At 44.9% G+C, this 14718-nt stretch overlaps 1 protein-coding gene and 1 pseudogene across 1 annotated transcript; both read right to left on the bottom strand.

Moving 5' to 3' along the window:
* Positions 1 to 533: 533 nt before the first annotated feature.
* LOC122672348 overlaps positions 534 to 14718 on the bottom strand; it is a 31492-nt pseudogene continuing 17307 nt past the window's right edge.
* Positions 576 to 1920, bottom strand: LOC122670660 (aspartyl protease family protein At5g10770-like). The gene has a single exon (XM_043867617.1). The coding sequence runs from the start codon at positions 1875 to 1877 to the stop codon at positions 609 to 611; it is 1269 nt and encodes a 422-aa protein (XP_043723552.1). The 5' UTR covers positions 1878 to 1920; the 3' UTR covers positions 576 to 608.

The following is a 14718-nucleotide window of genomic DNA, read 5'->3' as shown; positions in this document are numbered from 1 at the left end:
TTTTTGCATGCTGACTTATAAAATTGCACCACTTGACACTAGTAATCCTAATAAGGAAAGAAACCAAGGTTTGGCTATAAATATAGCCTTAAGAAAATAAAATTTTCATAATTCATTATTAACTCATAGATTTGAGAGAAATTATCTCAAAAAAATTGCAGACTCTCTCTCTCTCCCAGAGTTGGTGATTGACATTGCAAGAGAAAGGATTCCACTACACTCTTCTCAATCAAAGACTTGAGTGGAGATCAATTCCTACCTCCGCGGATAATTCGATGTTAAAGTGTTGTGAATGGGCACAAATGCCAATAGGCTTAGTCAAGAGGAGAGACTCCAACGAAGAAAAAAAAAAAAAAACAACCATTAGAAGGATGATACATAAAAAATCAGGGTAGGGAAGAAACAACTCAAAGTATGATACAACAAATCTAGGGGAGGGGGAAACAATTCAACGGAGGATACAACAAAATCCAAGGGAAGAGGAAACAATTCAAAGGGGGAATACTAGGGCTGAATCTCAGCTTTATTCCTCTATATTTCTATTTCTAATCTATCACTCGCTTGATTTCTGGCCATATTATCTTTATAATACAAAGGGATGGCTCTTATTAACTACAAGCACCAGCGCCAAATCCCAACTTTCCTCCTGCCACATTATAAACCACCTCATATTTGTGCTGTTGCATATTTCCAAGGATCCCCAAATCGGTAGGAAGGGTGTTTCCAGCAAAAGCCAAGCAATATTGAGTTGAGGTTGCTTGAATTATAATTCCAGACTGATCAACATTCAAGTCAGTACCTCCACTAAAATGCAACACTATGCTTGGTACTGTTACTGTAGTGTAACCAGACAGGTTAAAGCATGTGTCGAATAGTGCATACGATGGCGCAGGGGGATAGTTTAACATTGCTAGACGAAATGCTGTACTTAGAGCTAAATAGGCTGTTGGTGCCAACCGAGTGATGACAGTTCCAGAATCTATAATGGTTCCAGAAGTTGTAAAAACAGATTCTGCAATTGATAGCTTCTGTCCTCCAACACTTATACCCGTCATATTTAGGAAATAGAACGAGGGGTAATTCGGATTTGTTAGCAGTGGAGTATATTGAGCAGTAGAAGAGGAACCCGCTTGGCTACCGAATGCAAGAAAACCAGTAGAGCTGCTTGAAGATGGAAGACAATAGGAAAAATTCTTTCCATATTTTGAAGCAGTCTGTGATACCGTAGAGAACGGTTGGCGGCCGAGACCTAGTAATCCATCTGTAGTACCAAATAGGCCATTGGTGTTGTGACCACACCCGAATTCAAAATTTGGGAAGAAATCAGAGGAAGATAGTGTTAGTGTATCGGTTACATAATCCCCTTGAGAGGTGGATCCATCACCATATTGGACCTGGTAGAGGCAATTGGTGGTGCAAGATGACTGTCCGTAGCCTGATGATTGCAGTTGTGTGCATGCATTGGAACCACATGAGATGTTGGAATAGGTGGAGGAAGCAGAAGAATTGAAGTAGGGATCTTGTTGTGAATAGCAATTGCTGGAGTTGCATGGTAGGCATTGGATCCAAGTGAGATCACTACCTGTATCGAATTCTAGTGTGAAATTTTGCTCAGGTGTTCCAAATCCAATCCTGACAACGTAGTTTCCAGTCCCATAAGAATCGCCAGAGTTGGCAGGAATTTGTACTGTAGAATCTCCTACCGATGACTGTTGGTTGGAGAATTTGGAATTGATAGACTTCACTCGGGTTTGGTCGTTGGTGAGAATCTGGCTAAGACTTGGGATTTTTGATTTCCCTTCTTTCAATAGTGAGCAAGGTCCATATTTGCGAGTTATTTGCAATAGCCTGCTTAAGATTTCGGAACCTGAAAGCATAGATTGAGAAGGTAACCATTGTTAATATATAATAATTGTTTGAGGGGGTGGGGGAGGTAACCGCCTAACCTTTCCTTGTACACTGTTATATTAATTTCCTTGGCATCTTATTGACTTTTTGAGTGTTTTGGATCCACCGCTGCTAACTGACCGTGCGGCCGGCGTGTACGTGCCTTCACACAGGTAGGGGCGAAATGACCACCCTACCCACTACCGAAGCACCCTGTCCAGGTGGGTTTCATGTGGGGTCCATGCCCTGCCTATCTGAGGCAACACTCCGGCAGCAGAGGATCCCGATCAGTTAAACTACCAATTATCCTTTCGGGAGACCTATTGTTGAATTGGGAAAAAATCATTGGCAGGCTACATGGCGCTTGTGCCTAGACCCCAAGAAATGTGAAATTTTCACCCAGTTGATCTCCTGCATGTACTCTCATTGGCCCTTGCACTAGTGTGGGGGCCAATGAGAGTATGTAGGGGCATCAACATGGATGAGAATTTTTCATTTCATTGGGGGTAGGTGGTAATTTTACATGCTCCAATGTTTGGGTTCTAGAGCCACGTGATCAGGCAACGTTCTTTTTCCCTTTAAAAAAATGTTAGAAATGTTACTTTCCATTGAGTGAAATGAAATATATTTAATACAAGATTCGAGAATTGTCAAATGAAAATTTTACCATCATTATAAGCATATGTTCATTAAAATGTTTAACATGAAATGGATTTCTTCCCAAATAGGTGAAATAGCTCCTAATCTATTCCTCAAGAAAGTGCGAAAATCATACCAAACACCTTCCAAAATTGAAATCACCCCTTAAAATATTTTTTGAAATCATAGCAAGAGAGCTTAGAGTACTGGTTTGTCGAAATTGGATCAAAGATAAACGATAAGAAAGAATGAAAACAGCCCTCTTTCTTATGAAAATAAATTTCTAGTAACCAAATGCATTAGAACAGATTTTTTTTTTGTCCTATGATCCTATCCATCCACATGTTTTTTTGCTTAAGGTCAGCAAAGTATGAAATAAGAAAAATCAAATGATGTTACATAAAAGACTGGAAAGCTACCAGTAATCCTTCTCAGAAATCCAACCTTTCACCTTCAACAATGTCATCAGCAAAAAGCCAAACTTTGAAGAACTAATTACATAGAAGAAAATTGTCAAACACAAACATAAAGTTGAAAGAAAATCACCTTCGGCTGGAGTAGGGCAAACGTCGGATGGATTCAAGGAGCTAAGTGAAACAACATGAGTCTGGAGTTTTCCAAATCTATAAGCCTCTACCTTCTCTAAAGAACAACCAGCAAAGAGAAACAAAAGAAGAACAATTGAAAGAGGGGAAAGGAAGGAGGAGTAGTTAATGGCCATGGATATGATGGGTACTGGGTTCTCTAAGACAAATACTTAGCTACTGGCAATAACCCAACCTTCAAGGTCTATATATATAGAGTGAAGAAGGATCTACTTCTTCTTATTTTGTGGAAAACCATTACTCTGCCAAGACTGACTGACTCATTCATTGGTCAAAGTCTTATTCCTCAACACAGTTGTAGCAATGCATAAATAAATGCGCACTCCATGTCCACAATAGAAGTACACTCCAATTAGCTGCTAGAAGAACCTTCTGTTCCAAGCATGTTTTAAGAAGCATTAATGTACATTTCAAGTAGCAGAAACTTCATAGAAGCGAGAACTGGAAAAAAAAATTTATATAAATTTATATAGCCGAAGGCAGAAGCGGCCAAACAAAAGGAAGTGGAGAGCCATCTTTGTTGAAATATTCTTTGCTTATTGCTTTTTTTTTAAAAAAAAACAAAAATTGTACCAAAGCTTTTGATAATGCAATTTGAGGTCTATTTTAAAGAATTCAGATTCTATCCACCTGTGGTGACATATGGAATGGAAATTATATTCAAGAATTGAATTTGTTCTCAAATAGGAAATGGAAAATGGGTTTGTTTACTCTTATGTTTATTTATTGTGTCAAATAATGGATAAAATGGCACCTCGGATTTCGTTGCAGTAATGGATCATAGTACTCATATGTTTAGTGCACACATGATTTATATTGACAAAGTCAACCAAGAAAAAGATAGTACATGTTGTACATTTTTACTACTACATGCCTATGATTCACGAATCGTTATCCTCTTCTGTTACAGCATGGTGCTGTAACGTATCATGCAGCGCTGCAGAGGCCATGTGGCACAATGGGCCCCACATGGTGCACATGGCCTCTACAGCCGCCGCACGATGCGTTACAGTACCGTGCTGTAACAGGAGAGGATAAAAATTCATGATTCACTGCATACTATAGGTCCTAAACGGGTCTGGGAGGTCTTGTATGTGTTGGATGTAATGTTCATCAAATTCAAATAAATTGTTTATTCTAATTAATTCGCATTTACTTTTATATGGGTGATTATATGTCCAAAGGTATAGCATCAAAGTGTTTGCAACTAGCTACAGGGACGGAATCGACTCCGTTTACATGGTTACCACATTGTGTATTTGTGGGAATGGAGATTTTAGACACAAATGTGGGTACGCTTCAGTTGTGTATTAGACTCGAACATTCGAGAACTCGGCATGATTTATTGCCGTATGTTTAGTGTAAATGGGTTCTCATGATAGTTGTGTGCTCCCCAGAATTGTGAGATCTTTGTAGATTGACATGGTGTACTTTAGTGTATATAAGATTATTGCCTACATATGACTGACTATACATTACTATGCTAGGTCCACTGTGTCTGCTTGTGGACAAAAGTGACGCTTGATAAGTTATCCACTTTTCGTGTAAGTGAATATCTCGAGAGAGAATCCTAAACTTGATTGGACAAAAATTCTGAGCTCGATCGATTGTAAAGTGTTTACAAAAGATTTTATTAAATTATTGTTATTTAATAAACATTTAATCTTTTTTTTTTTTACCCCGAATATTCTCTAGGACCTGGGACAGCCCCTAGCATTTTATTAACAATAAAAACACTAGAGAATCAGAATACAAGGGGGGGGGGGGGGGACATTCCCGCCTTACCCCAAACCTCGCCATAGTGGCTAACATCACTCAGCTCTCTCTAAGCTCAATCCTTCCCTCCACACTATTTTCTTATGACAGGTAGGCCTAGTGCATCTTCCCAGATTATCTGCAGTAATTCACGTGGGAGTTCACTTTCTGTTGCAAAAATCATGTCTTCCTTTCTATCACATGCATAGTTTGCAAGCCAGTCTGCTGCCCTATTGCCTTCTCTATACTTAAAAACCACTGTCGCCTACATTTCTTGCATCAGGGATAACATCTCATTGAACCAGTACCAAGCCCTCCAAGAATTACATTGGTTGCTCATAGCACCCCGTACAATTGTACTTGAATCTAAGTTGACATACACATTATTGAGTCCCTTCTCCCTACAAAGAATGAGACCATCCACTAGAGCTCTCATTTCAGCTAAATTATTGGTGCATTCACCATAAAACTTGGTGTAGGCTGCTACTACTCTTCCCTCACCGTTTCTGAGAATAGCACCTCCACCCCCCATTCCTGGGTTCCCCCTGCACGCCCCATCAATATTCAGCTTGACAGAAACAAACGGTGGGCACCACTAGACCGGGATTGGGACCTTGACCACGAGGGGCTGAGACGCCAACCCAAAAAATTGCAGCACCAATGAATCTTGAAAAGATGGGGGTTTGCAACGTTGGGTAAAAGGTATTTCATGGATCCATCCTCTGATCACCTCTACAATGGATCGAGCAGGTCGAGCCTTCTATCCATTTCTCTTGTTATTTCTTTCTCTCCATAATTCCCAGACAATGAATAAAGGGATTAAACCCTTAATGACACCACATAGGCTTCTACTGTTAGCGTTGCCCTGCCAAAATAATAGCCTGGTTCTTACTTCCTGCAAAGCTATGTTCTCTATCTGCATCAATCTTAAGTAGAAATCCCGTACTTTAGTGGTCGTTCCTCCCCACACTGGGCAGTGAGAAGCCGTTTCTATCCTTGGTGCACCGCAACAATGGCATTTCGACGCCAAAGGAATTCCCAGCCTCATTATGGAATCATCAGTGGGCACCCTTCCACAAATCAGCTACCGTGCAAAGAATCCAATTTTCGTTGGGACTGCCTGGTGCCAAACCCATTTTGCAAAAGGCCTCTCCACATTAGGCTGCCTGATTGCCTTCCACGCCGATTTCAAAGAAAACACTCCAGATCTTTCCCGAATCCACGCTAGCCTGTCCTCAGATTCTGAAAGATTGATCTTCATAGACTTCAGTTCGTCCTATACCTGATGAGCATCAATTTTTTGTATTACTTCTTGGTCCCAATTGCCATCTCCATTCAAGACGTCCTTTACCCACAGGTCAAGGTTGAGATTGTGAGCTCCATCTACCTGGTCCAGCAGGGTCCCGAACGCAGACCAACCAAAATAACACTTCACCTCTACCTACTAGCCATCTCAAATTTAAGAACATGAACTCCTTTAGATTTACTGCCCGATGCCAGGAAATAGTTCATGTCATTCTATAAGAGGCCAGCGCCATGTGTTGGTTCTTCAGGAATTTAGCTTTAAAAAAAAACGACCATAAGTAGTCTGTAGTGAAAACTCGCCATAGCCCTTTTAACCGTAGGGCCTGCCCTAAATCCTCCAATTTTCTCACCCCAAGTCCACCCTCATCCATAGGCCGACACACCTTTTCCCAGCCTACCCAGTGGTGTCAGTTTCCCCACTCTGATTCCCCCCGTAAAAAGTTTGCACACAGGCTATCAAACTTATGTATAATTGATCTTGGAATGTCTAGAGAAGCAACGACGTGAATAGGCATGGAAGAAAGCACATGCCTTAAAAGAATCATTCTCCCTCCTAAAATAGCAACTTTCCTTTCTACCCCACTATTTTCTTTCACATCTTTGCTAGAAAATCTTCAAAATAACTGACTCGCAGCCTTCCTTCATACAAAGGCGCTCCTAGATATATTAACGGCAGTTTTTTCCTTTGGTACCCCGTTACCGCCTCTATCACTCGACATCTGTTCTCTAGCATTTTGTCACCCACCACGAAACAGCTCTTTGTTTTGTTTACCAGCTGCCCAGATGCTCCATCATATCTTCCAATAAAGCCCATTATTTGCTTTAGAGATTTTTTTAGTCCCTTTGCGAAAATGATAGTGTCGTCCGCAAATAAACTGGGTGAGACGCCTGGGCACCCCCTTGGGACTTGGAAGAACTTGGCTCGCCCTTCAATAAATAAAGATCTCAACCCTCTACTCATTACCTCTTCAGCCATGATAAACAAAGCCGGTGATAATGGGTCTCCCTGTCTCACACCCCTTGATGACTTGAAGAAACCCGCAGGTCCTCCATTTAGCACCACTGAGAACCAACAATTTTCGACAATTTTTTGAAGAAGCTCAATCCACTCCGCTGCAAAATCAGACCTTTCCAGCACCACATAAAGGAAACTCCACTCCAGTCTATCGTTCGCCTTAGCCATGTCCAACTTTAACACCACATTACCTCCCTGAGTGTTTCTGTTGATGTCATGGACCACCTCTTGCACAAAGGCAATATTATCATGAATACACCTACCTTGAACAAATGCTCCTTGTTCCTCGGAGATTATGTTAGGAAGAATAGAAGCCAGCCATGTAGAAACAATCTTAGCTATTATCTTATAAGCAACATTTAATCACATTGTTTTGTCATCGAATCAATGATCAGGTTGTGTTATACTAGTTATTCAATGGACAAGGGTAGTGATAGTAATTTAATTTCTATACTCTGAAGTCCATTGTGAATAGTTTTAAAATGGAGGGACATACACATAATGTTTTATATCAATTATGGGTTTTATGGCTATTATCAAAATTATAGTGTACTTTTGTATAATAATTCTAATAAGTCGATTGGATATGACTCAATATAGGCTACCTTGTTGTACATCTCAATAAGATCACATCACTTGATAGTAGTAATCCCAATAAGGAAAGGAATCAGGGTTTGTCTATAAATATAGGCTTCATAAAAGAAAAATTACGCAATTCATTACCAACTCATAGATTTGAGAGAAAGAATTTCTCCAAAACATTACAGACTCTCTCTCTCTCCAAGAGTTAGTGATTATCATTGTTAGAGAAATATTTCCCTACATTCTTCTTGATCAAAGTATTGAGTGGAGATCAATTTATACCTTTGTAGATTTGATGCTAAAGTATTGTGAACAATTAGAGGTGCTTTGCTGACGGCACTCAAGCGGTTACCCAAACCCATATTGAGATTTTGTTTGAAATATTCTATACTGTGTGAGGGTCCATTCTTTATATCAAATTGAAAAGGTTTCAATTGGATACTATTGACATTATTTTTATCGATTGGATTAATGTAACCAATAAAATATAAAATTATGTGATCATGCCGGCCATGACAGTCTCATAATTCACGCTAAAGGGTTTGTGTAATGAGAAATTTATCGAAAAAAAAAAAGAAAGGTTAGTGTTGTGGATTGATTCCATTTGAATAAAAATCGTGTTATTATTAGATGACATGTTTAATAGAAATAAAAAAAATGCATTCAAAGCACTATGAACGCAATAATGCCTTTTGTGATTAAGATGACTTTTACCAAAAAAATTAGATTAAGACGACTTAGGAAAGTTGTTATCCATCTTTATCACAAAATAATAAAAAATTTATAAAACTCTTTGTTTAAATTATAATTAAGGGGGCAAAAGAGTTTGTTTTTAAATGGATTCGTACATGTTTTTTTTTAATTAATAAAAAAAAAAGTACACATTTGTTTTGTGATAGACTTTACTTCATTTTAAAAGTCGGTTTTGTTGCATGATGGGAGTGGGACCTTTAATGTGTAATTGATAGCTGGTAGTGTACCTTAGCTAGGGATGGTCAATTCTCAACACGTCGTGAATGTTCCTCATTTTAATTCTAATTAAGTGTGCCAGTTGGTGGATTTTTTTCTAGAAACTTTCCATTCATTCTAAATTTACAATATTTTTTACATGTTTTACATGCAGGAATCCCTACCAAAGTGATGAGGCATAAAACACCCTACCTATCAGAGGTTGCCACGTGGCTGATCCGACCTCAGTCCGAGAACCGAGTTGAGCCGAGCAGGAGAATGGGCTGACCCCATCTTTGATAAGTCATCTGACAGAGCCAGACTCGAGCGAGCTGGCCGGTGGTTGAGGCCGAGCTCATACAGGTCAGCCAGACTCCTAGCCGAGCTTGCGGTCGAGAACAACCTCCGAGGCCGAGCCCTCCTCCACTGAAGCTGCCATAGCACCCCGCCGGGGATCTCTGGGCCACGTCAGCACATCTCGAGAATCACGGGATAAGGATCGAGCCACGATCCCAGCACAACACAGAATCGCACTCTACATGGACTCTTACCTTAATAAGAGTCCGACCCCGAAAATAACTCTCCACTCCGCTTTACGCGAGAGAACCTTCTGAAAGAAGGACTCCTACCATACTAGGACTCTTCCAACCGTCTCATCTCCTCCTCGCTCTATAAATACCCAGGTATGGAGCACTATTCCTCATCTCACTTTTACTAGCAGTTACGCTATTGCATTGGAGACCTGACTTGAGCATCGGAGAGTCCTAGGCCGGAGCCACACCGGCCCTCTTGTGCTCATTGCTTGGTTTTTGCAGGCTCATCCGCGGGCGAACCAAGCATTGGAGGTTTTCACACGCAACAGATTTGGCGCCGTCTGTGGGAACGACATCAGCAAGCATCGTCGTTTCTACCGATTCCAAGAGCAATAACAATGGTGCACACGAGGTCAGGGCAGCATGGCTCGACATCCCGCACGGAGGAGCCGCAGCCCGTAGGACAGATGAGGCGGTCACCGCCCCCCGAACCCTCTCGGCAGGGGATAAACAGAAGACCACCTCGGGCAGGGGGTGTGCAGCCCATCACGGGCACCATTCCCCCACCAGAAAGTGGGAATGAGGGAGGTATGCTAACCACGGCCGCAGCTAGCCGGGTACAGGCCGAGCCATGCCTGGACGGAATGGGCCTACTAGCACCGTCACCCTTGCCGGAGAGTTTGGACCCCGAAGCCCCGGCAAATAATCGACAGGTTATGAACTTGCAACTGCAGATGCTCCACACCAACGAGATGTTGCACACCTTCATGAACTCGAGGGCCCGGGCGGGCTGATGGGCCAACCAGCGGCGCGCCCCTCCCGGCTCGATGCGCGAGAGAAAAATTTATAGCAAAATGGTGGCCGGTGTAGGGCTGAGCCGAGCCGAGCCGATCCGCGTCCTCACACCCGTCTCGTCAGAAGACTCCACCTCCGCGCCCTACTAGAGGCGCTCGGCGGGATGAACAAGAGCATAGCCAAAGCCTGCGAACAGGACAAGAAATCGAACCAGCCGGCTCGGTAGCGAGGAGGTCGGTATTTTATGGACGGCTCGGAGAAGACGAACAGCCGAGGAGAGTCCGAGAACACAGGAAAGAGCCGATTGAAAGACGCGCGCTGAGACAAGGAGAAGGATCTCGTCATACTCCCCGGCGTCAAAGCTCGCATCTCCGAGAAGAACAACAAGGGAGCCCCCGTGGGTCCAACTTCCAGGAGGAAAAAAGAACAAGGAAGGATGGTGAGGACCAAGCTGAACAAAATGGCCGACCATAACGAGATCGACCCTATCGGCCCTCGGGCCGAGGAGCCATTTGGCCGAGCACCTGAAACCGAGTTGGAGAGGCGGCTACGAGACTTGGCGTAGCAAGTGGAGGGGTTGAAGAAACAAGTGACCCCGGACGCCTACTCTTTGGTCGGGCGCCACCCATATCCTCCAGAGATCATGACCACGCCGCTACCAAACGGGTTCAAACCTCCCCCGTTCGACCGATATGACGGGATGACCGACCCGACGAATCACATCAACTACTTTAATGCGATGATGACCATGTACGGAGGTACCGAGATCGTTTCTTGTCGAGCCTTCCTGCATCCCTCAAGGGCGCGCGACCTCATGGTTCTCATGGTTGCCGCGAACTCCATAAAGCTTCGCTCAACTCTGCCGAGCCTATCACGCGCTTCCGAGTAGTATAAAATACAAGAAGACAACGGTCAACCTACTCAGCGTGAAGCAAAGGCCCGACGAGTCAATCCGGGCATTCGTCTCCCGCTTCAACAAGGAATCCTTGGACATCAAGGATTTGGATGAGGCCACGGCCCATACGGCTATGAGCAACGGGCTCGCCAACATGGACCTCATCAAGGACTTGGCCAGGTAGCTAACAAGAAACCTGGCCGAGCTCTTGGAGAGGTGCAACGAGTTTGCAAATATGGCCGAGGTCCTCCAGGCTTGGAAGGGAAATGAGGGCCAAGTCGACAAGAAAAGGCTGACAACGGACGACCGTAGGGAAGACAAAAGGCCCAGGATGGATCGCTGAGCCGACAGGTCGGATCGAGCTCGGAGCCCCGACTACACTCCACTGAATACCTCGCGCAAGGAGATCTTGTTGCAAATACAAGACGAAGGGTACATCCGCCGACCCCGACCAATGCAAGCGGGGTCATCTTGGAATCCCAACAAATACTATCAGTTCCACAAGGACACCGGTCACGACACCGAGGATTGCTATCAGCTGAAAAGAGAAATCGAAGAGCTGATAAAAGTGGGCCACTTGAAGTGATATGTCAAAGGAAGCCAAGAAGATCGTGGAGGTCGGCGGCCTGAAGACCGAGATCAAAGAAGAGCCGAGCCTAGGGCCGAAAATAGGCGAGTTGAGCGAGGCGATGATAAAGTCCGAGCCGAGAAGAAAGAGGACGGATCCGGGCCAGCAGGTGACAAGGGAGCTCCCATATACACTATCCTCGGAGGGCCGGGCAAGAGACTACTCGAAGGCTAAGGAAAACGCGTGGTTCATCGGAGTGGCGAGATGCCTGCCAAGAAACTCAAGCCAGCGCGACGATCTCCTTCACCAAGCCAACCTCGAAGGTATAAGTTTACCTCATGATGATGCTTTAGTTGTGCAGGTAGAAATTGCGAACAGACCAGTCCACCATGTATTGGTTGATACCGGCGCATCCGTGGACCTTATGTCACTAGAGGCGTACCGACAATTTGGCTTCGGCGACGAAGCACTCAAGCCAAAGGGCACCTCACTCCACGGGTTCTCGGGAGCTGCCGCGACCATCAAAGGCTCAATCGACCGCTGGTCACGATGGGGCAAGCTCCATGCCAGGCGACGATTCAAGTCAAATTCATGGTGGTACGGTCCATAGTGGCTTTCAACGCCATACTCGGCCGTCCTTCATTGACCGCCCTCCAAGCCATCATCTCCCGACACACTTAAAGATGAAGTTCCCCACCGAGAACGGTGTCGGTGAGGTCCGAGGCGACCGAGAAGAAGGCACGGGAGTGCTACGCTACTTCGTCAAGCAAAACAAGGGTAATGTTAGAGGAATGGCAATGGGCGTCGAGCATCTCCCCGAGGATCAGCGGGATGAGCTTATCGAGAGGAGAGGACGACCTGTGGAAGACCTGACCCCATTTCATCTCAATGAAGATGACCCAACAAAGGTGGTCCAGCTCGGATCATTATTAAATGAAAATCAAAGGAATCAGCTCGGAGTTTTCTTGAAGGCGAACGCCGATGTCTTTGCCTGGTCGGCGCCGACATGTCGGGCATACCCAGGCATATAGCTGAGCACTGACTCCACGTGGACCCGGGTTGAAAACCAATCCGGCAGAAGAGAAGGAACTACACACTTGATCGACAAACCGCGATCAAAGAAGAGGTGGAAAAGCTTCGCCGATCAGGGTTCATCCGAGAAGAAAAATTCCCGACCTTGTTGGCTAACGTTGTCATGGTCCCTAAACCGAACGGGAAGTGGAGAATGTGTGTCGACTACACCGATCTCAACAAGGCTTGTCTAAAAGATGAGTACCCGCTACCTCGGATCGACCTCCTGATCGACGCCACGGTAGGTCACGAGGTGCTAAGTTTCATGGACGCGTACTCTGACTACAACCAAATCATGATGCATGAGGAGGATGAGTCATACACAGCATTCCGAACTGACCAAGAAAATTTCTGCTACAAGGTCATGCCGTTCAGTTGAAGAACGCCGGAGCAACATACCGGCGCCTCGTGAACTATATATTCCGCGAGCGGTCGGAAGGAACATGAAAGTCTACATGGATGACATGTTGGTGAAAAGTTTGAAGGCCGAACACCACTTGGCCGACCTGGAAGAAGCCTTCGATGTATTAAGGAAAAACCAAATGAAGCTGAATCCCACCAAGTGTGCATTCGGCATGACCTAGGGAAAGTTCCTCGGCTTCATGGTCTCCGTCAGAGGCATTGAAGCCAATCCGGAAAAAATCAGAGCCATCCAAGAGATGAGTCCTCCAAGGACGATCCGAGAAGTACAGAGGCTAAACGGGCGTGTGGCGGCGTTGACACGATTCATGTCAAGATCGGGAGACAAGTGCCTACTGTTCTTTAAAGCCCTCAAGAATATCCGAAACCCAAAGGACTTTATCTGGTCGGACGAATGCCAGGAAGCTTTTGAAGAGCTGAAGAAATATTTGGAGAACCCGCCTCTTCTTAGCTGACCCGAACCAAAAGAGGAGCTTCAAGGCTACTTAACCGCTACCCCTGTAGCGGTCAGTGCGGTGTTGAACAGAGAAGAGAGTCAAACTCAAAGACCCATATACTACATCAGCCACATTCTTGTCGATGACGAGACAAGGTACTCCGGGTTCGAGAAAGTAGCGTTCGCTCTTGTTACGGCTGCAAGGAAACTAAGGCCTTACTTCCAAGCTCATCCGATCGCATCTTGACCGACCTAGCCACTCAAGAAGATATTGCACAAATCCGATGTTTCGGGATGGCTGATTACTTGGGCGGTTGAGCTAAGTGAATACGATATAAGCTATTGTCCGAGGACGGCAATAAAAGGACAAGCCCTTGCCGACTTCATCGCCGAATGTACAGGGCCCGACCTTGAGGTCGGGGAAGAAAAGATCGTAGAAGAGGTTAGGGCTATGGCCGACCCGGCTTGGACCATGAATGTCGACGGATCAAGCAACCCCGGAGGAAGCAGGGCCGGCCTGATACTAGTAAGCCCCGAAGGGTTTCTGATCCAGTATGCCCTGAGGTTCAAGTTTCCCGCCTCGAACAACGAGGCTGAGTATGAAGCCCTCCTAGCTGGACTTCGAGTCAGCAAAGCAATGGGCATAAAGCGGTTAAAGGCAAGAGGAGACTCCCAACTCGTGGTCAACTAGGTCAATGGAGACTACGAGGCGAAAGACGAAAGGATGATAGCTTACCTGAGCCGAGCCCGAGATCTGATTTCCGAACTCGAACACTTTGAGATGACTCGAATACCGAGAAAAGAAAATGCCACGATTGACTCCCTGTCCAGGTTGGCCGAGGCTGACCTCCAATATCTGAGCTGGTCAATATACATAGAAATCTTGGAGAAGCCCTCCTTACAAGAAGAAAGCATAAAGCACATTGAAGAGGACGGGCCGACCTGATTGGACCCCATTGTTAACTACTTGGAGAATAACCTGCTCCCAGAGAACCGAGACGAAGCAAGAAAGGTCAAGATCCGAGCTGCCAAGTATGCCATGATCGACGGAGTGCTCTATAAAAGAGCAATCTCGGCCCCTCTTCTCCGATGCCTTGGACCAAAGGGGGCCGAGTATGCATTGACCGAGGTGCATGAGGGAATATGCGGGAGTCACATGGGTGGCCGAGCTCTTGCATACAAGATACTTGGCAAGGATTCCATTGGCCAAGAATGCAAGAAGAGGCCATGAGGTATGTGAAGACGTGCGAGAAGTGTCAACGCT

The sequence above is a fragment of the Telopea speciosissima genome, chromosome 8 (assembly GCF_018873765.1).
Source record: "Telopea speciosissima isolate NSW1024214 ecotype Mountain lineage chromosome 8, Tspe_v1, whole genome shotgun sequence".
Taxonomy (NCBI): Eukaryota; Viridiplantae; Streptophyta; class Magnoliopsida; order Proteales; family Proteaceae; genus Telopea; species Telopea speciosissima.
Note: the sequence above shows the minus strand (reverse complement) of the source record. Positions and strands in the feature narration are given on the sequence as shown.

What these genes read in the sequence shown, in the direction of transcription:
- LOC122670660 (XM_043867617.1), bottom strand. Translation starts at nt 1,877, where the DNA reads ATGCTTTCAGGTTCCGAAATCTTAAGCAGGCTATTGCAAATAACTCGC.